The 21,334-nt window shown below is 43.8% G+C and overlaps 1 protein-coding gene across 1 annotated transcript in view; it reads left to right on the plus strand.

Moving 5' to 3' along the window:
• The window catches only part of IDO2 (indoleamine 2,3-dioxygenase 2), a 48,744-nt gene extending 29,928 nt beyond the window's left edge, over positions 1–18,816 (plus strand). The window contains exons 8-10 of the mRNA XM_022571279.2: positions 9,867–9,918; positions 15,946–16,094; positions 17,373–18,816. Coding sequence (XP_022426987.1) covers positions 9,867–9,918; positions 15,946–16,094; positions 17,373–17,728 — 557 coding nt within the window. The 3' untranslated portion in view covers positions 17,729–18,816. The remainder of the gene's footprint in view (positions 1–9,866; positions 9,919–15,945; positions 16,095–17,372) is intronic.
• The last annotated feature ends 2,518 nt before the right edge of the window (positions 18,817–21,334 follow it).

Here is a 21,334-nt window from a genome sequence, read left to right on the forward strand (position 1 = left end):
GACATGACTGACCTTGGCTTCTTCAGCCCTCCTCTGTGACCAGTGCAGGGATGGGTTACCACAGGTGTGGCCACTTAAGGGACCCACCCTTGCTGCAACTGGTTACATATTATTCTGGCAACTGCCTTCCTCTCCAATGTCTGGGTAGCTCTTCAACTTCCCCTAGCAGAAGAATCTCAAAAATTTAAGGGGGAAAATGGGTGTGATCTGTTTAGCAAGGGAAAAGCAGCTAAGTATCAGTTTCCCTAAGTCCTTCTTCACTGGAAAACAAAACAGATTCTGGAAAAAGAGAGTGTTTGTAGGAAACAGGGCAGGAGGGAGGGAGCCGGAGACCGGATGGTACTCAGCTTTATGACTTTTCATTCAAAGGATAGATTTCTTTGTCATCCCAGACTCTCTGGGAAGCCCATCTGAAGTCACAGGGTTATGTATTCTTTCCATTCAAGGCCCCTGTTTTACGCGTTTGACTCACATCTCCCCATTTCCCTGATTTTTAATTGTAAATTCCTCCCGATCACATCAGTAGGTCTCCTGCCAAACAAGCTCTCCCAGCTCAGTGAGATGCGTTTTAGTTTTGCAAGATGCCCTGCGTTTATTACTCAGGATGTGAAGACCACTAGAGGGGCGTTGCAGGGTCTTCAGATCGTAGGAATAAGCAGCAGTGACTGGTTTGGAAGGTCACAGGAGGCCCTCCACCTTGTCCCGGGGCGTGTCCCAGTAAGGTGGCACAGCCCTGTCTGGCTCTCACATGCTTCCCTAGCACTCATTTTCAAAGTCACGTATTCAGCCCAGGCCAACCCTGATGCTTTCTTGATCATCCTCTACAGGACGTCTGATGGCCTGGGCAGGCGATGGGGTGATTTCCCTTGTGTCCCCCAAAGGCAAATTTTCCCACACAGACATCATGTATTTTATTTTATTTTATTTTATTTATTTGCGGTACGCGGGCCTCTCACTGCTGTGGCCTCTCTCACTGCGGAGCACAGGCTCCGGACGCGCAGGCTCAGCGGCCATGGATCAGGGGCCCAGCCGCTTCGCGGCACGTGGGATCTTCCCGGAGCGGGGCACGAACCCGCGTCCCCTGCATCGGCAGGCGGACTCTTAACCACTGCGCCACCAGGGAAGCCCAACATCATGTATTTTAAAGGTTTCACTACTAGTCACTGCAGTGAAATAGATGAATGTATCAGCCTGCAGTTTTCAAAAATGGCCACAACACCACCATCCATCCTCAGGGCTCCTTCACAATGTGGCCCGGGTATTCCTCTCATCAAAGCCCGTGTCCTGGCTCGTGACGTAGGCGGGCTTGTGACATGCTCGCGATCAGTAGAACTCAAAGGAAGTGACACAGCGTGACTTCCCAGACAAGGCTAGAAAAAGTGTTGCAGCTGCCACCCTGTATACTGAGCCACCATGTAAAAATTCCATCTACTCTGTGGCCACCATGGCTGTGAATGAAGATGACAAACCACACAGGGAGGCCAACTGTAGGCGCTCCAGTTAGCACCTAGCACAGGGGCGAATAAGCCCTCAGATGAGTCTAAGTTCCCACTTTCCAGGCATCCTCTCTCTTCCATTTCCTCAGCGGAGGACTCAACCACTGAGGAGCAGAGACAGGCCATCTCTACTGCGTCTCGCCCTGATTCCTGCCCTGAGTCCATGAGTGTAATACAATGGTTATTCTGTGCCACTGAGTTTGGAGTGGTTTGTTATGCAGCCACAGTAGCCAGAAAAGTAAAATTATAAAAATGATAACAGTCTTCCCTGGTGGCGCAGTGGTTGAGAGTCCGCCTGCCGATGCAGGGGACACAGGTTCGTGCCCCGGTCCGGGAAGATCCCACATGCCGCGGAGCGGCTGGGCCCGTGAGCCATGGCCGCTGAGCTTGCGCGTCAGGAGCCCGTGCTCCGCAACGGGAGAGGCCACAACAGTGAGAGGCCCGCGTACAGCAATTAAAAAAGAAAAAAAGGTAATGAACAATAAAAACTGCAAGGTGTAAGGAATCACACGGATTTGTTAGTGATTGATTGTGGTTTATGGTTGTTGAATTTCTTCTGCCTGATAAATAGAGCCCAGCTGCACTGCTGTCCTCCCCCAAATGCAGCTTACCCAACCATTCTTCTTTCGGAGCCAAACTTTAGCACGAATTGCGTACTCCCTTCCTGTACAAACCCTCCTTTCCAGGAATTTTCAAAGTCACGCCTAAAGATGTGGTCGTTCTAATATTTGAAACTGGTTTCTGTTTCCTTCTTGTTTTTTAACCTTCTCTTTCTTTGTCAGTCCTCACAGTGGTTGCCATGTTTTTTTCTATGCTTGATTTTGTTTTCACCTTGTAATGTTCATTGTCTTTGAAACATCATCTGTAGGCAGGCTTTTGGGACTAGGAGAGAGAAATATTTGTATTTGGTTCTTCCTGGTTCTTTGGAACTCTAAAATTCTGGATCATCTTAAATCATGTTGAACAAGTAAGGACCCAACAACTGAACTTGGGCTAAAAATGTGCAAAAGAAAAGGTCACGACTTTTCAGGGACAAATTTTTTTTTAATCCTCTTTGGCTTGGTGCCAAAGTTAGTTCTAATTCTATCTCCTGTGGCAAACGGGGGTACAGTGGGGCCCTGATTCATTCGGAGGTTGTGAGTATAGGCATTTGGGACTCTGCGGATAATATGAGGAGGGTCTGGTGTAAAATTCCTCACCAAAGCTGGGACCAGGGCTCCCATCGTACAGAGAAGCCACTAAACCCGAGCCCTGGCGAACCCGGATGGGCAAGTGATTTCAGGGAAAACTATCTCTGCTGGTCTTGTTTTCTACCTCCCTGGGTTTCTGCTTTCCCTTGCAATGTTTGCTCGGTGGTTCCTTGCTGCCTTTTGAACTCTTTGATGGCCTTTAGGATGTTTTCACATTTACCCAGCTTTTTGTTGTTTTTGTCAGGGGAAGGATAGGTCCAAGTAAAACAACATTCCATTACAACAAAGGGAAGTCTCTTTCTGGAGTACTGTTGGCATCTCTTCCTTTCCCTGTGTTTCCACCATCACTTCCTCTGCACCTGGCTATCATATCTCCCGCCAGCACTCCCGCAGTGGCCTTCTCAATCCTTTCTCTCATCTGTCCTTTACCTAGTCGAATCCATGCTCTTCACAGAAGCCCGAATCAACTTTTAGGAGTGCAGATCGGTTGCATCACTTTGACTCTTAAAACCCTCCCGTTGCCCTCCTGGCACAGTCCAATATTGTAACCTCCAGCCACACGCGGCCACTGAACACTTGCTATATGGACGGTGTGATTGAGGAACTAAATTTTTTTTTTTTTTTTTTGGTACGCAGGCCTCTCACCGCTGTGGCCTCTCCCGTTGCGGAGCACAGGCTCCGGACGCACAGGCTCAGTGGCCATGGCTCACGGGCCCAGCCGCTCCGCGACATGTGGGATCCCCCCGGACCGGGGCACAAACCCGCGTCCCCTGCATCGACAGACGGACTCTCAACCACTGCGCCACCAGGGAAGCCCTAAATTTTTAATTGTATTTAAATTTAGCTAATTGAAATTGAAGTCGAAAAACTGAATCAGTGTCACATACTTTTCTGTTAGACGCAGCTTCTTTGTTAGAAAGATTACCTTTCACTTAACTGTTGAAAATTCAGCATCGAATTAAAATGCACTCTAAGTATAAAATAAATTTTAAATCTATAAGAATATACCCAGGATTTCAAATAAACCACATTAATAATTTTTATATTGATTACATACCGAAATGATAGTATTTTCGATATTTGGAGTTAACTAAAATATAGTATTGATATTAATTTTTCCTTTTTTTTTTACCTTTTGAAATATGGCTACTAGAAAATTTAAAACTACACGTGTCTACCACATTAGATTTCAACCGAAAGCACTAGTTTATCCATTATTCTAAGGATAAGGCCAAAATCCTTAACCTATTCTGCAAGACCCAAGATGAACTGACCCCAGGCTATTTTAATTTTAGTTTATTTCACATCATCTTTCCCTTCACTTATTCTTTCTGACACTAGCTTTTAGCTCCTGAAAAGAACTTCTTCCACTTCAAGGCTTGTGTACGGACTATTCCTTCTGCTTCAGACATTCTTCCTAACTCACCCTCTGCCTACTTAACTCCTGTTTACACTCAGATTTAAGCCCTGGTCTCATCCAGGCATATATAGCTGCTTAAACCCTCTCAGTAATGCTGCCAAACCCAGGAATGGGGCAAGGGATGGAGCAACAGGAGAAATAAACAAGACTCCCCAAGGAGAAGGGCTGAGGATTGGCAGAGCTTAGGTGTGAGCCGAGGCAGGAGGAGGGGTCAAGGGTATATACATACGTATGATTTCAAAGCTGGTTGAAAAAAGTAATGAGGCCTCTGGCAAAGATCTGTTATTTGGAAGACTGAATCAAGTTCTGCTTGGTTGGCAGATTGATTTTCAAAGTAAATAGGGAACACAGGGAAAGGAAACAATACTTGCTTTGAAACATGTCACATTTAAGGTGATGGTGAGACATTCAGTGGAAATATGTGGCTTTAAAAGTGGGAATTACGGGCTTCCCTGGTGGCGCAGCGGTTGAGAGTCCGCCTGCCGATGCAGGGGACGTGGGTTCGTGCCCCGGTCCGGGAAGATCCCACATGCCGCGGAGCGGCTGGGCCCGTGAGCCATGGCCGCTGAGCCTGCGCGTCCGGAGCCTGTGCTCCGCAACGGGAGAGGCCACAGCGGTGAGAGGCCCGCGTACCGCAAAAAAAAAAAAAAAAAAAAAAAAAGTGGGAATTACTCAAAAAACACAGTTTGGTGGTCAGGTCCATCAGATGTATATTTCAGTTATGCACCTACAGTGCTTTGTTTTGGGTGTCAGTAATGGAGCATTGACTGCCTTACCTTTCTGGGTAGGATGACCATAATGAACATTAATGATGTCATATGAAAATACTGCAGTGATTCTGGGTCTGTGGCTTTAGTACTGACCCAAAGCAAGGATTTGCTGAGTTTTGTTTTGTTTAAAGGCCACTTCTCAGTATAAAACCTAAATCCCTACCCCTGAAAAGTTGAAAAAGCAAGTTTCCTTAGGTTTTCCAAGCAAAACAAAAATAATGCTTATGATAGAATGAGATGAGAGTGAATTAATCAAAAGCAGACATTGTATTTTTCTTGAGAGTCACTTAGATTTAAAAGAACAAGATACTTGACCAAAGTGTTTTGTGTTTTTCTGAACAATAACAACAGCAACTTTGGAAGACATCTAGCCCCATCCACTAAGTGCACCTGGGCTTGGCCATCGGGGCAGAAACTGCAGTCCATGGGGCCATTTTTCCACTCCTCTAGGAAGACACAGGGAAGGAAAGGGGGGAGACGTAACTCAGGTGTCTTCTTGGGTCTTCTATACTCCCTGGAGGATAATGGCACTGGCTTTCAGGAACTGCCCTTCTCAGCCCAAGTGTACACACATCAGATCCAGAAGCAAGAGTTTTTATGTGGCTCTTGTCCCTCACCAGCCCCACGTTAATAGATGTTCTCTACCTGGTTTAGGGAGAGAAATACCTTCCATCAGCCCCGGTAGGGATTCTGAGGCTTTTTCACACTGTCTATGGATACACCTGCTCCAGTCTTTTTGCTCCCTCTTGTGGCAGAATTTCTAGTACTCATCGTCGTGCATGCCTTCTTTTGATCCTGTAAAGCCAGGCCAGGAGCTGACATTCTTCCTTTGCTTCCCCTAGGGCAGTGCTAAACTCTCAAGTGTGTTTGCTTTCTCCCAATCCCACAGAGTCCCGCTGTACTTGCTCGCTGCCTATCTGCAAAGGCTCACTCTTGCCACCCTCAGGAGTGTGCCAAGAAGGTCTCTCTTGGCCCTGTGCTGTGCTGCCCTGGGGAAGGGGTGATGTGGGTAAAGTGAAATATTCTTCTTACCCTCTTCAGTGCATCCACTCTTAGATTTTTTTTTTTTTTTGCTCCAGTGGTGTTCTGGAACCTTTCGCTGGACTCCTGGACTTCCACAAAGGCTGTCTTATCCACGGGTGACTGTCTAAAACAATGCTCTTTGGGGGGAAGACAGTCGAAAACTCTTATTCTGCCATGCTGATGTTGTCACTCTTGCATCTCCCTGTTTTCTAATGAGCTAACTGTCTGTGTGTCTGGGATGGGGGTGGAAGGGCCTGTGCTCCTGCGTGCTCATCGCGTGTGTCCCTGATTTGTGAAATGCATGGCTTTCCTTATTTTTGGAAATGTCTTTTATCTTTTACTCATTGCCTTTAGTAAGTTTTTGGGTACACTCTGGAGGGTGATCTTTGTTAGTTATGGATTGCAAGTGTTGTGGTTTGTCTCATTCTGCCTTGTGAAAGCAGAAGTTCTTAATTTAAATATAGTCAAAGTATTTATAGTTTCTTTTGTAACAGTTTATTTTCAGGAAGTGTGGCATAAGATATAATTTCATAATCAGAGGTCATAGATATATTTTTCTACATTTTTTTCTGTAGTTGATGTTGTTTGTCTTTCACCTTTCACCCCTTAACACACATATAATTATTATCTCTATACAGTATGACATAGGAAATAAATTCAATTTCCCTTCTGTGAATAATCACTAACCTACAATATCAACACTGTCTTACATCAGATTTTCTTAAATGATTGGATCTCTTTCCAGGCTCCCTATTCCGTTTCATCGTCTGTTTGTCTTTCCCCACACAAAAACCATCTGTCTTAAATGAGCCATAGCTTCATAGTATTTCTCATTTTCAGGTAGAGAAAATCCCCCTCACTTTTCTCTTCTCCAGGGGCACGCGTCCTGTCTTTGACCCTTTGCTTTTCATATAAACTTAGAATCAGCTTGTCAAATCCCAATAAAAAAATCCTGTTAAGAATTTTGCTCAAATGGCATTAAATCTGTATATTAATTTGGAGAAAAATTACCTGATTTTGATATTCTATCTGGTCCTTCTGTCCTCTGATCAGGGCAGATGGACAGGTGGAGACTAATGTAAAGACATTAACGTGCTCTCGGAATCATGTCTTCATATTGCTGGGTGTTCTTCTCTTCCCACATGGCCTGAAATTTATCCAGATAGAAAACTCTTCTTTAAAGAAATAAGAAGACTTGTCAACAGAAAAAAAGAAACCAAGAAAATGGAATGATACCACTGAAGTGCAGAAAGAAAATAACTTCCAATTTGGCATTACACACCTAGCCAAAATATCTTTCAAATTTGAAATTAAAACAAAGATATTTTCAGGCAAATAAAAACTCTGAAAACTTATTGCCAAAGGACCCACACTAAAATAAATATCCAATTGAGTTCTTCGGGCAAAAGTACAAAGATTCCAGATGTAAGCACAGAAATACAGGACAGAATGAAGAGCAAGAGATGGTAACTATGTGGTTAAATTCAAATGATTATTGAATTTATACAACAATAATAATGTAGGTTTAAAATGCACGTAGAAATAAAATAAATGATAACAATAGCACAAAAGGCAAAGGGGTTAAATAAGATAAAGTATTCTACAGACCTTGTACTGATTGGGAAGTGGTAAAAGTACTAAATTTCGTAGATCTATTGAATCAAAGATATCTGTTGTAATCTCAAGAATGACTACTAAAAGAATAGCATTAAGAGGGGGAAACTAATGATAATAAGGGGGGAAATAAAATAATTTAAAACATTTTTTTCATGAAAGTCAAAAAAGAAGAAAAAAGGGAACAGAGAATAGGAGACAAAGACAAAATAAATAAAAGTGTATATATAACCCAAATATATCAGTAATTACATTAAATATTTGAATATACAATAAAAACAAAATAAACAAAACAAAACAAAAAACTCTTCTTTAGATACATTTATTTTCCTGGATATTGATACTGAGTTTTCTTGTCCATGAACAAAGACACATTTTCTTAAATTACTTTGACTTATTTCAACATAAGAGATTTAGATATATTCTGCTTTATTCATAGTTACTTTATATTTTTGTTTCTAGCCACTATGGCATCTTTTGACTGAACTAATTCCTGTTTGTTCTTGGTTTATAGAATGAAATTGTTATTTAGTGTGAACCTTGAATCTAGCACTTTGATAAACACTCTTATTAATTCTAATGATGATCTGTTGATTAGGTTTTCTATGTAGAAATCATATTATTTGAGAATAACATTGTTTTGCTTTTTCATTTAAATACTCATAACTTTTTTCTTTCAATTTTTATTCTTATTCTTCAGGCGAGGGGATGCCTAACACAGTGTTGAATGGACGTGCTGATACTTGGTTTTGTCCGACATTTTTAATATTTCAACGTTAAGTATAATATGCACTGGAGGCTTTCTGTGGATTCCTTTTATCAGTTTAAGGATGTTCCCTCTTATTCCTAATTAGCTAAAATTTTTTGTTTGTCTTAATCATGAATGGATTTTTTTATATCTATTGAAAATTTTACATCAAACTTATCTCACATTTGGGAATTCCCTGGCAGTCCAGTGGTTAGGACTCTGCGCTTTCACTGCCGAGGGCCTGGATTCAGTTCCTGACCAGGGAACTAAGATTCTGCAAGCCATGTGGTACAGCCACAAAAAAAAAGAAAAAATTATCTCACATTTACTGAAGTAATCATTTGGATTTTCCTCCTTAAATATGATAAGTTGGGTAAAACATTAAATTATCTCCAGTCATTACTGCTTCAGCAAAAATTTGTACATAGTACTTAGCATATTTGTGGGAACAGAGCACCAAATGGGAAAGACCCAGAAATAGGGCCCAGAGAAAAGTCCAGCACATGGGATGGTGTCGCAAATGAGCAGGGAGGATGTGACAGCCCTCAGAGGCCTTGGGAAGCCCTGAGGCTGATGGGAGATGTGAGTTACCTGAGCCCAGGGGGCTTCAGAGAAGACAGAGATGGAAGACCAGAGATCAGGTGTGATGGTGGAAAAGGTAAATTGATGGTATAGAGATGCCATTATTTAGGTCTCATCAAAAAGATGTTTCTTTTTTTCTCCGAAACAAAGAGACATAGACAGGAATCTGGATGAGAGAAACATGTCAGCTCCCAGAGGGGCCCCATTGTGAGAAGAAGAGAGAATAACGTTCAAAAGCGGATGAAAAGAAATTCGGTGCAAATGTGAGGACGTGCTTCTTTACACACACAAGTTAATAAGCTAGTGGGATCAGTTATCCCCACGCATTGGCTTAGATTCAAAATGAGCAGCATAGGGACTTCCCTGTGGTCCAGTGGTTAAGACTAGGTGCTTCCAATGCAGAGGCCATGGGTTGGATCCCTGGTTGGGGAACTAAGGTCCCACATGTGGCACCATCAAAAGAAAAATCCCCCAAAACAGAAACAACAACAACACACACACACACAACGAGCTGCACGGACTAATGAGTGAACCTGTGTCCGACCAAGTGTGGCAGAGCCTGAGCAGAGGATCCTCCACTCTCTGCCGTTTGTTGACTACACAGAAATGCACGCAGGGGTTCAGTGGTCCTCTCTTCTGAAAGCCTTGAAGAGAGCAGATTCTTTCTCTCTGCTTTTCTCCTTTCTGCTTCCCACATTCTTTCATTCTCTCCGTCTGTTTAAAATACTAATTTTTTAAAGATGGCCTTGACCTCTCTTTTTGGTGATTGTTGTTAAGTGCAGAAGAGGGACGTGACCACAAATAGAAAAAGGCAGCATTTGGAACCGTTTAACCCTCCCGTCAGCGCCAGCGAGGGGGGCGACAGAAGGGAACGTTCCTCCCCCTCCTGCCGCTGTGTTCCCTCCAGGTTTCTGTGCAGATCAGATAGAGGGGGTGTCCTGGGAGGGCAGCAGAGCCCGTGCATATGGAACCAATTGCTTTTTTTTGCCTGTAGTAAAGTTCACATTTTGATTGCTCCTCTAGATTATGTAGATCCAGACATATTTTACGCAGTCATCCGGATCTTCTTCTCTGGGTAAGTACAGTTCAACTCTTTTCCTGCGTGAGGCATCTGTAGCCTTTCCCAGATTTATGAGGGGAGAAACAGACAGAAGCTTCCCAGAGGAAGAAACACACCAAGTAACGCTTGCTAACAAAGGAATCACCTGGATCCATTCCTGGATAAAAGAAGTGGGGTACCATTTGCATGACAAATGACACTGAAGGATTGAATATTTAAGTTTAGAGTAATTGTCCTGAGGCCATCACTTTCGATTCAATGTACTCACCTTAGAAAACCACTGGGTGACAGAGGGGAACACAGCCCAGTGTGCCACCCACAAAAGCTCGATTATGTGTATCTTTTCTCCTGCCTGTTATGCAGGCAGGTGGAGGCATAGGCAGTAGCTTACAAGCTTCCTTCTAACATTCTTGGAATAACTACAACAAAGACAGTTTTTCATATTTCTGGTGTTCTTCTTTGGTCACCTGGCCTGCAATTTCTCCAGATAGAGAACTCTACTCTTAGATACATGTCTTATTTTAAATACATTTGTCATAACGTGACATGTTTTAATGAGATTGCTTTCCTATTCACATTAACTGAGAGAAACTAAGTTTTTGTTTTTGTTTTAATGGTGAAGAGTGAAAGGTGGAGGTGATGGATGGAAGAGGTGAAAATAGACATCATCTAGAGCACCATCTTGATAACTAGGAGGTGCCTGAAACGCTGTTGGTAGGAAGAATATGAAGCTGTGTCTGGATGTAGCAAGAGTCATGCTGAATTCCAACATCAATAGATGTACTGATTCGTCCGTAGATTTAGTGGTATATTCCATGGGTGCACGAAGGGAGTGACCATGTGTATTAAGTATTTTCTCTAGATTGGGTAGGTCTGTAGTGTGAGATATTCTCAGGGGAGGCCAGCCTGGGTGGGGACCCCTCATTGTAGGGGTAGTGAGTGGAAGCAAAGTTTCTAGAGAATAACTTGAGAGTAACAGGTACCTGGTTTATGGGGAAAAGAGAAGGAAAGGGGAAGAGCAAAGGAATGGAATTGAGAGCATATCTCACAATTTACACCTTCCTATGTACCCTTCACTCCCGAAACCCTGACAAAGGGATTATTCATCCTGTAGAACTCTTTTTGCTCTCTGTATCTTTTGCATGTAGTCGGGGTCAATACAAAGATCTGATCGTAAAATAGAGATTCTAGCAACAAATATTAAGCAAAGCATGCAGCTAGGCTTTGGTAGGATTAGAGGGGAGAACAAAAGGGCCATTTTTCCAAAACGTTTTAAATAGACTGCGTTTTCGGAAGACCTAATTCTGGAAAATCTCCTTGTGCTTCAGTTTGCTCTCTGAGTTTGGGTTGGTTGTCACTGTTCCATAACAAATTACCACAACTTAGCAAGGCTCATTTATTACCTCACATTCCTGTAGGTCACAAGTCTGGGTGAGCTTGGCTTGGTTCTCTGTTTAGGGTCTCAAAAGGCTGAAGTCGGGATCTGCTGGGCTTGAGCTCTTATCTGGAGAATCTGGGGGAGAATTCACTTCCAAACTCATTCAGGTCTTTGGTAGAATCAGCTCTTTGTGGGTTGGGAACTGAGGTCTCTCATTCTTTCCTGGCAGAATCTGCTGTCAGCTTCTAGAAGCCTCCAGTATCCTTTCCAAGTCAGCAATGATATTTCCAATCCTTCTGGTAATTCAGATCTCTCAGAGATCTCCTGTCATCAGCCAGAGAAAACTCCCTGCTTTTAAGGTCTTGTGTGATTAGATTAAGCTCCCCTAGATAATCCAGGATAACTGCCTATGTTAAGGTCTCTCATTAGTGACCTTAATTACACCTTCAAGGTCCCTTTTGCCTTGCCTTATGATATATCATATCGACAGGCATGCTGTCTTATCATATTAATAGTTCTAGGAGTTAGAATGGGAATCTTGGGACAACATTTTTAGAATTCCATCTATCATAGTTAAATGGATACCAAAGGGTGACTTCATTTTCACTAAGATAAGTTCTGAGTCAATGATGCATTTTATCTGTGATCTACATAAAAGCCTCTTTTCTATTTCTGATCCTCAAAATTATTTCCCACGTAGCTAAACTAAGTGGCCAGTAGCCAATCCTAAATGTGTTGGTGGCCAAAAGCATCTGGATTGTTGAGAGTTCCCAGTAGGGTTGTCTTGAAAAGTCTAAATCTGCTCCTGTGTTCTTGATTTGTCTTATGCTTGACTCATTATTTTTGTTGACTTTTTAAAAAAACATTTTTATTTAGGAGCATTAAGAAATTCCATCTGTAGATGAAACATAGTCCCTTTATTTCTCACTCACGTCAAATTTCTCATTGAAGTTAGCCCCTATGGATAAAAGTCATCTCTTTTCCTTTCTTTTTTTTTTTCTGTTTAAACTTCCCCTTTTCTGGGGTTTGCTAGAAATATGCTACAAGAAATGTTAAAAATAAACTTGCCTACAGAGATTTGTAAGGAAACGAATTCCTTTTCTTCACAAACAGCAGTTTGGGCCTGAGAACGCATGGGAGCAATCCTTGGGCTATTCAGAGAAACCCAATTTTTCTTCCTCATATTAATCTCATCATAGTTGGAGAATATGGGTTTTGAAAGTAGATGCCTTCCTTTTATTTTTTTTTTTTTGACTTTCATGCTCTCTTTTTCTCTATCATCTTCTTTCAAGCTGACCAGGTCCTTTCAACAAATGCACTTGGATTCACATATTCTACGTAGATAATACCTAATTATAGAGTGCTATGTTTTCATTCACTCATTGACCAAATATTTAGCGAGGGCTGACAAAATGCCAGGCACAGTTCTAGGTGCTGGGGATGGAGCAGTAAAAAGAGCAACTTCATTTCTGTGGAGCTTACAGCTTAATCACGGGAGACAGATAATGAATAAATAAATATAACAAAGGCAATACCATGCTCGATGTGTTACAACAAGAAGAGATACAGGAAACTTTAAAGTAGGACAACAGAGCATTATGGAGTGTTAGGGGTGGTAGCCGAAGTCCTTATTTATTTATTGTGATCTGCGAATGCCACATTTCTAAAGGATGCTTAAGCAGATATGTGAAGGAGGTGAGGAAGAGTAGCAAACCACCCAGGTACCTGCTCTGCCTGAAAGGAACAAGCATCACAATGACCCTGGGGTGGAAGCGCTTTTGGAGGAAGAGCTGCACCGAGCCCAGCAGTGCTCGCATGGAGTAAACGTGGGGAGAATGAGAAATACAAGCGGTGGGGGGACCAGATCACGTAGAGGCTCGTTGGCTCCTTTTCTGAGTGGGGTGAGCACCACAGGCAAGTTTTGAGAAGAATGACACGAGCTGTGTGAAGTCGCAAATCGCCACGCTGTCTTCTGAGTGGGGAATAGAATGGACCGAGGAACGCACCTAAGAAACTCTGACTACAGTCCAGGGTGGTGGCCTGGACTAGGCAGGAGCAGAAGAGGCCTTGAGAAACAGGCAGTTCTGGATGTGGACTGAAGTTATCTGCTCTTGGATTGCACGTAGAATGGAAGAGAATGAGGTCCTTCAGAGAGGACTCGAGGTGTGTGGCCGGATCCATGGAAAGAATGGAGCTGCCATTTTCCTTTCTCTGAAGGTGGAGACATGGGAGGGGCAGGTCTGGCCAAAGGAAGGGGGAATCGAGAGGTCAGTTTGGGATGTGTCCCCTCCCATGGAGATGTCTAGTAGGCAGTTGAATACACGTCTCTGGAATATAGGGCAGAGATCCAGGTCCAGGTGCACATTCGTCAGTAATCCTAATATAGTTGGCTTTGAAATCCAGGAGACTTAGGTGAGATCACTTGGGAAGTGAGAGTAGTGAGAAGCCCAAGGAATGAGTCCTGAGAGTGTCCAGCACTTAGAAGTGGTCGTGAAGGGAAGGAACTAGAGAAGGAGACCAAAGTGACTATATGAGACCATCAACAGGATTACAGAGAAAAAATCTGAACCAGTACAGCCATCGTGTTTGGTCCACTTACCACACAATAGTGGTCTGGTCTTCAATATTTCTGCCCCGTAAAATGTTGCTTAGAAATTTTATTGGACCAGTGTCCTGAACTCTGCGGAGTCAGTAGACCTTTGTGGAATCCACTTGTTTCTTCCAGCAGCTTCAGGAAGTAGGTACAAGTCAGGAGAACTGAGACTCAGAAGGGTTTGTACAAAGTTACAAAAGGAGGGAGCAGAGGTTAAAATTCACTGTGAATAATATGATAAAACGGCTAATATTTATCAAATGCTTGATAGTTTTCAGGCACAGGTCCTATACAATAGGACCAGGTATTATTTTAATTAGTTCTCACAACCCAGTAAGGTAGATACTAATATTACTGGGATGAGGAAACTGACGCTCCAGGAAGTTAATTAACTCACCCAAGGCTCAGAGTTACTAAGTATCAAAGCTGAGATTCCATTCCATATCTGCTTAAGATAGAGCGCTCTCTCCTAAGAGATACAGCAGGTTATGACCTTAGACTCAGAATCCTCCCTGGTTTCCTCCAACTTGTCGCCTGCCCTGCTGTGCATGTGTCATCTCTTTCCATAGTGATATTGCTACAACTGCAAAGGCCACTAGGATATTCATCCAGTGAAACCACAGAACAGGCAACGCAAAACAGCTCCCAAAGAAAACAATAGCATTTCCTACCTCAGGAAAGTATTTGGAAAAGGTCATGGATGCGAGTTGAGCAGTCTGTCTGCGGCTTTTGTGTGTGCGAGATGTGTGTGTTTCCCTTCTCTCCAGCAGAATGACTTGTAGAATTACAGGAAGAAGGAGAGACATCAACATAAGCCTGTTATTTAAAACCGTTAACAACAGGGTTCCCGGCAATAAAAGGAAACGATTCTGTTCTTTAGTAAAAGTAGAAATTTACCCGTGGGTGGTCTTGGGAAGTGAAACTAGAAAATGACAAGTTTGGGGGTCAAGTTCTGGTTCCCTCTCTCTCTAACAACGTGGTCCTAGAGACTTAGTGCCTTGAGTCTTTATTTCTTTATCTGTAAAATGGATTTTAAAATGCCTGCCTTGATCTACTCCAAAGAGGACAAACGAGAAAATGGATGTGAATGTGATACGTAAACTGTAAAGCATCGTAAGGGCAGATGTGGTGTGTTCTTGGCGCTGCCGACTGTCTCATTGTGGAGTCACCCACATACACTCTGTGACGGTTCAAGACCCTATAAAAAGTCAGACAGCGAACTGAGCAAAGTGGCTTGGGTCCTCAGGAAGAGGGGGACTCAAGGACAAAAAGATGAAGACGTGGAATCAGGGCGACAGAAGAGGAGAGAAAAGAAGAGAAGAGAGGAGAGAGAAGGAAGGAAAAACCATTTAATCTGAGCCTTAATTCCGGTCCTTCCTCTTGTCCTTGACTGTAGATTCTGGTGATCTGCATGGCTGTACTGTGTTCTCTTTGCTGCTACCCTTATTATTAACACCTGCCATCAACAAACTATCTGATAAAGGCATTCCCATGAAGTTAGGTAGTATTTAGAACTGAAGTTTAATGTGAAAGCTGTTATAGCTATAACTTTTAGGGAAGGGAAAAGATGTGTGTGTATATTTGTATGTATATTTGTGTGTCTGTGTCGGTGTTTGGGGTGTGTGTGTGTGTGTGTGCATGCGCATGTATTTTCAAAACTCTACTTGTGGAGTTACGGGCATCAAGGTCATCAAGGTTGAGATTAGCAGAGGGAGTGAAGATTGTTCCAGGTCCCCTATGTTAATGGTTCCTGTTGATCAGCACTGACGTCATCTTTATAATTGAATTTTTCCAAAAACATGTCATAGGACCAATGCCAATGATTTCTCTCTAAATATCTTTTACTTCTCTGGAACAGTCCTTTATATGAGCAAAGAGAAGGGCTGGCCTGTTAGGAAGTCGGGTCAAGATAATGCTTAAGTACACATCCTACAAAGATATCCAGCCTCTTGCCCTAAATTTGCCATTGAAATTGTGTTCACTTTCTCACTCAATCTCTGTTTCCATATCAGAAAATATACTCTTAACTCCTAGCACCCACTTCTTCTCTCTGACTTTTACTCTTGCCTAGCTGGAAGGATAACCCAGCAATGCCTGCGGGGTTGTTATATGAAGGCGTCTCCAAAGAGCCCCTGCATTACTCCGGTGCGAGCGCTGCTCAGAGCACAGTGCTGCATGCCTTTGATGAATTCTTGGGTGTTCGTCACAGCAAGGAAAGCGGTAAGTCGGACGTTTTTCTTTTTCTTGTTTTTTCCTTAACAGGGAGGAAGAACAGTGGTGTTTTTATCAACTGATATGTCCAAGTAAGTAAATGAAACTCTCAGGAAGTCTATACTTCTCCAGATCAACCAGGAGACTGTGCACCTGCCATCTGGGACTGTCAAGCCAATCAGTATAGAGCTCAGCTGAATATTGGGTTTTATTTCCAAATCTTAAAACATTCCTATATTTCCAGCTGTTCCCTGTAACTTTGTTTGGGTCCTTAGGCAGTAGCTTGCTTCTGTAGAGTGGGGGAGAGATCTGCAGATCCAGGGCTGTGATACTATGTCGCCAGGTCTGGATGCAGCTGGGGATGGGGATGGGCTCCTCCCGTGAAGCCCATTCCGTAAAAATGGTGCGGCCGCAAGCCAAGGCTACGTAGACCAGAAGAGGGGTTCTGCCATTTTACAAGCTTGAAATGGCTCTTTTCCTTACCTGCCGGCATCAAGCCTAATGTTCAACAGCTGCAAAAAGGCACTTCCTGGTACAGAGTTTTCAAGTTGGATTAAGAAAAAACAAATGACTAGAATTCGGTGTCATAGGGTCCAGTCTCATCCACAAAAGTCTGTTCTATAGAACCATGATCACTTTTCACGGAATTTTGGTTTGATGAGGTTAGTAGTTGACGTACCATGCCTAATATAAATCCCATAATGAGTTTCCTGTAAATGATCTCTCGTCTACCTGTATTTCCCATAAATATCTATTGATTTGATTTTTAAACAATTTGACTTCAAGAGGCTGTTACTAAAACAGTTGATCGTTCTTTATCTTCCTGTCCTCAGAAACTCTATTACTTTCCTCTTCCTTAGCACTCCCTCCACAACGAAGCACTCAGGAAACAAAATTCAGCAGAGTATTTAGCTCATTGGTTTAAGGGTCCATGCCTTACATTTGTAGACATACCTCATGTGTAACTAGCAAGATATGTTGCCCACATTTGGTAGATGATAAATATTTATATCTTGGCTGGTAGAGCTAGTTCCATCTTAGTTATTTGTGATGGGCTTGCTTCTTTTCCTGCCTCATCTCCAATCTACATTTGGAGGATCTGATGTCTGTATGCAAAAGAGCCAACCAAGTTGATTAGACACTATTAGGATGAGCAGTTAGGAGAGCAGCAGCAGCATTTGCTGTGTTGATGTCTGGGAAGGCAGACAGGCTCTCTTACCTTTCCACGTGGAGCTACAGCATCGTTCTGCCTTGTTTCATGACATTGCCCTGCCTTGTTTCTTTCAGCTGATTTTCTGCACAGAATGAGGGATTACATGCCTCCTTCCCATAGGGCCTTCATAGAAGAAATTCACTCCGCTCCTTCCCTGAGGGACCACATCCTGTCCTCTGGAAACAGCCAGCTTCTGACAGCCTATAACCAGTGCGTGGAGGCCCTGGCAGCCCTGCGCAGCTACCACCTCGCCATGGTGACCAAGTACCTCATCACGGCCGCACCCAAAGCAAAAGGCAGGAAGACGAGCCATCTCCCGGGGCCACCTCAGGCCTTAGAAGAGAGGGGCACAGGCGGAACAGCAGTCGTGAGATTCCTGAAGAGTGTCAGGGATAAGACCATAGAGGCGATTCTCCACCAAAGTGGCTAAGAGACTGCCCTTCTCCCCAGCAATGCAAACAGGTCTTTCCTTATCCTCCTTTCATTGGACAGCAGGTGGGCCTGGAGAATGAGGACGAGGGTTCTGTCTGGAATAATCTGAAAGGGACCTCAGACCTGTTCATGTTCTCGCTGCACAGAGCACCATCTTCTCCTATGTTGAGAGAATTTTCATGGCCAGGAACTTGTCTTTCCCTCCCTGATCACTGGGTAATAGCAAACAGGTCTGGAGAGCCCCTCATTCAGAACCCCACGGAGGAGTGAGTGTACCCCTATTCTAGAAAACCAACATAATTTCACAAATCAAAGAAAATTGCTTGTGGACAGATCACCTTGCTGATTTCTCAAAAAAAAATTTTTTTTTAAATTCCTGCATTCGTTGGTTCACTTACTGACTTATTCAGCCCATACTGAGTCCTGGCTTAGGGGTTACAGCAGGGATTTTACAGTCCTCTCTCCCCACGTGTGCAGAATTTGGGGGCAGAAGTTTGGAGATGCTCCAGTGGAGATGTGAAGGGAAGGGGCAGCTGATGGTAAGACTCTGAAATCACCAGTGTGGAAACGAGAAGTTAATGATATGGGAACGGGTGAGGCTTAGCCACAAAGTTCAGAAATTTGTACTTTCTATTTTGGTTTCTTTCTTTCTTTTTAGAAGAATGATTCTTTCTCCTTACGCTGAAAGTTTGTATTTGTAAAATGAATGAACCCTTTGGAAGTAAATGAGTGAAATGGGAATACATGGGAAATCCACATGTGTCGTGTGCAAATAAATGTCACTTCTTATTGACTTGGTTTATATCTCAAGATCTCACTCCGCCTGGCAGTAGAAAACTAGAAAACGTTAATCTTAGGATGAATTCCATTAATTTAGGGTTGCCCTCACTGTGCACACACACGTCCCTGGGCTAGTTCTAAATTCCGGAGGGCTGATCTATATCACAGCATCAGGGAGAGGTACCTGATCATCGGGCTGGTGGGCAAGTTAGCATCTGCTAAGCAGGCCCCTGCCCTACGTGGGTAGTGGTCTAATGGAGCCCGCAGCATGCCTCATCCTGTCTAAGCCAGAAAAGATGCTCAGCCCTCAAGGTCCTATCGCGCCACCTGGAGAAGCACTGACTTATTCCCACAGCCCCCAGGAATGCTGAGCGACTACCAGACCGGCTCAGAGCATCTGCCCAGAGGTGTAGGCACAATCTCCACTCTTCAGTGCAATGGGGAGTGGGGCAGGGGTTTCTGGACTCTCCTCAATGCCCAGGGCCCTTGGTGAGAAGTCACGAACCAGTATATTTCTTGGGGTGCCAGGAAGGCTCCTACTGCCCCATGTCCTCCCAGGGCGTGGCCTTCCCAAAAAAATGGGGAGGTGGGCATGAAGGGGCCAAGAGCATGTGGTCTGAGTGGACCAAGGGAAACTGTGGGTCTGATGAGGTCCTCTCTGCCTACCGTTTAAGTCAGAGTTGCAGCTCAGAAGACCGAGACTCTCATCACTCAAAAAGCCTTTTCGGGCTTCCCTGGTGGCGCAGTGGTTGAGAGTCCGCCTGCCGATGCAGGGGACACGGGTTCGTGCCCTGGTTCGCGAGGATCCCACATGCCGCGGAGCGGCTGGGCCCGTGAGCCATGGCTGCTGAGCCTGCGCGTCCGGAGCCTGTGCTCCGCAACGGGAGAGGCCACAGCAGTGAGAGGCCCGCGTACCGCAAAAAAAAAAAAAAAAAAAAAAAAGCATGCCAGTTCAGTCTAGGTTTTAAATCTAGGTTTGTATGAATAAAAAAAAAAAAATTTCCCTGAGAGTGACAGGATTAACAGAGATTCCTCTTCCCTGGTATCCTTTCAACAGATCCAAGTCCACACAAAGAGACCACAGGGCCTGGCTCTGAGCAGGTTTTCAGTAAATGTTGAATAATTAGAAAACCAGATAGATTAAAGGGGGCTGAAACGGGAGTGAACAAAGTGTAGTCTTTCAAAGCTTTCAGAATGTTTTGTTTGTTTGTTTGTTTGTTGTCTTTACGCAAGAATGAAATCAATGCAAACCAAAGAGCTCCTTTGCCAAAGAACCAACTCCTAATTCACGTTCAAGCTTTGATTTCTAGGGCCAGTGAGTTCCATGTGCAGCTTTACTCAAGATTTCTAGGGATAAAGGGAATCCGTATCAGTGGGAAAAATAACTAACGGTAGAAATGATTTGATCATGACCATGATGAGGTGAGGATGTTAACGCAAGCTCGAAGAAAAGGCAAAAGTGTAGGCTTAGAAACTCTTTCTACATCTGTATCTGTATCTATACCTATACCTACATCTACATATATATCTGTATCTGTACCTATATCCACATCTATATCTATCCCAGGCTGAAGACCCAGGGAAGAGCCAATGCTGTGGTTCAAGTCTGAAGGTCACTGTTGGAGAATTTCTTCTCTCTCATGGGGAAGAGCAGCCTTTTTGTTCTACTCAGGCCTTCGTCTGATTGGGTGAGACCTACCCTCCTAGGGTTAGGGCAATCTGCTTTACTCAAAGTCCGCAGAATTAAATGTTAATTTCATCCCCAAACCCCCTCCGAAACATCCAGAATAGTGTTTGACCAAATATCTGGGCATCATGGCCCAGCCAAGCGGTTGTATAAACTTAGCCATCTCCAGCTTCCTTGAGAAGTTATGGTGTCTAACGCCACACTCTCCCCACACTCTGTATTAGCAGAAGAATCTTCCTTTGTAACGATGGCAAGGAGGTAAAAAATGGTACCAAGTAGAGCTATTCTCTAAGACATGCCAGGGAGGGATGCAGCAGGGGACTGGGTAGAAGCCACTAGGGAGAAGCAAGGAACACCACCTAGAAGAAGCTGACTTAGGTCACAACTAAAGGCTCCACCACGCTGGGCGATCTGCGTGGAATGGAACCATTGCCTCACTTATTTATTTATTTGTTAGTTTGTTTGTTTATTTGGCAGCACCAGGTCTTAGTTGCAGCATGTGGGATCTCGTTCCCTGACCAGGGATCGAACCCGGGGCCCCCTGCCTTGGGAGCCCAGTGTCTTAGCCATTGGACCACCAGGGAAGTCACCATTGCTTCTCTTAATAACAATAGAATGTAGGACAAATCTTCACTTGAGGAGGAACGAGGCCTTCAAGTGCTAAGCCTTGTACACGAGACTCAACTTCCCCTTGGCAGCTGCCACCACCCACCACTGCTGGTGACAAGGAAGCACTGAGTCCTTTCCATCCTGTGCCCTTGTCTGGCTAGGATGGGTGTGGTCATTTTTTAAGAGACTTTAAAGATTCAGGCTTTCAGACTACAGGAAGTTTTGTAACCCCCCCCAAAAGTTGGTTATTTATTTATTTTTGTCAGGACAATTTTATTTTTATTTTTGAAAAATGAGTGTCTTTATTTAGACGGGGCCTCAGGGACATGAGGGATTAGCCACTGTTTCATTCAAAATGATGCGTTTATTCGGGGCAAGACTTAATTTTATTTGTCTTTTTCGGAAGAAAGAGCGATAACAATGCCTGAAAGAAAGGGAGGACTTGAAGACTCCGGAATGATTTTACAAGAAAACAAACACAGCTAACATGTCATGCTCTCTCTGTGGGCTCACAAGCCCCACGCCAGC

The sequence above is a fragment of the Delphinapterus leucas genome, chromosome 21 (assembly GCF_059928025.1).
Source record: "Delphinapterus leucas isolate spDelLeu-1000000601 "Yukka" chromosome 21, BTC_Dleu_Yukka2, whole genome shotgun sequence".
Classification (NCBI taxonomy): Eukaryota; Metazoa; Chordata; class Mammalia; order Artiodactyla; family Monodontidae; genus Delphinapterus; species Delphinapterus leucas.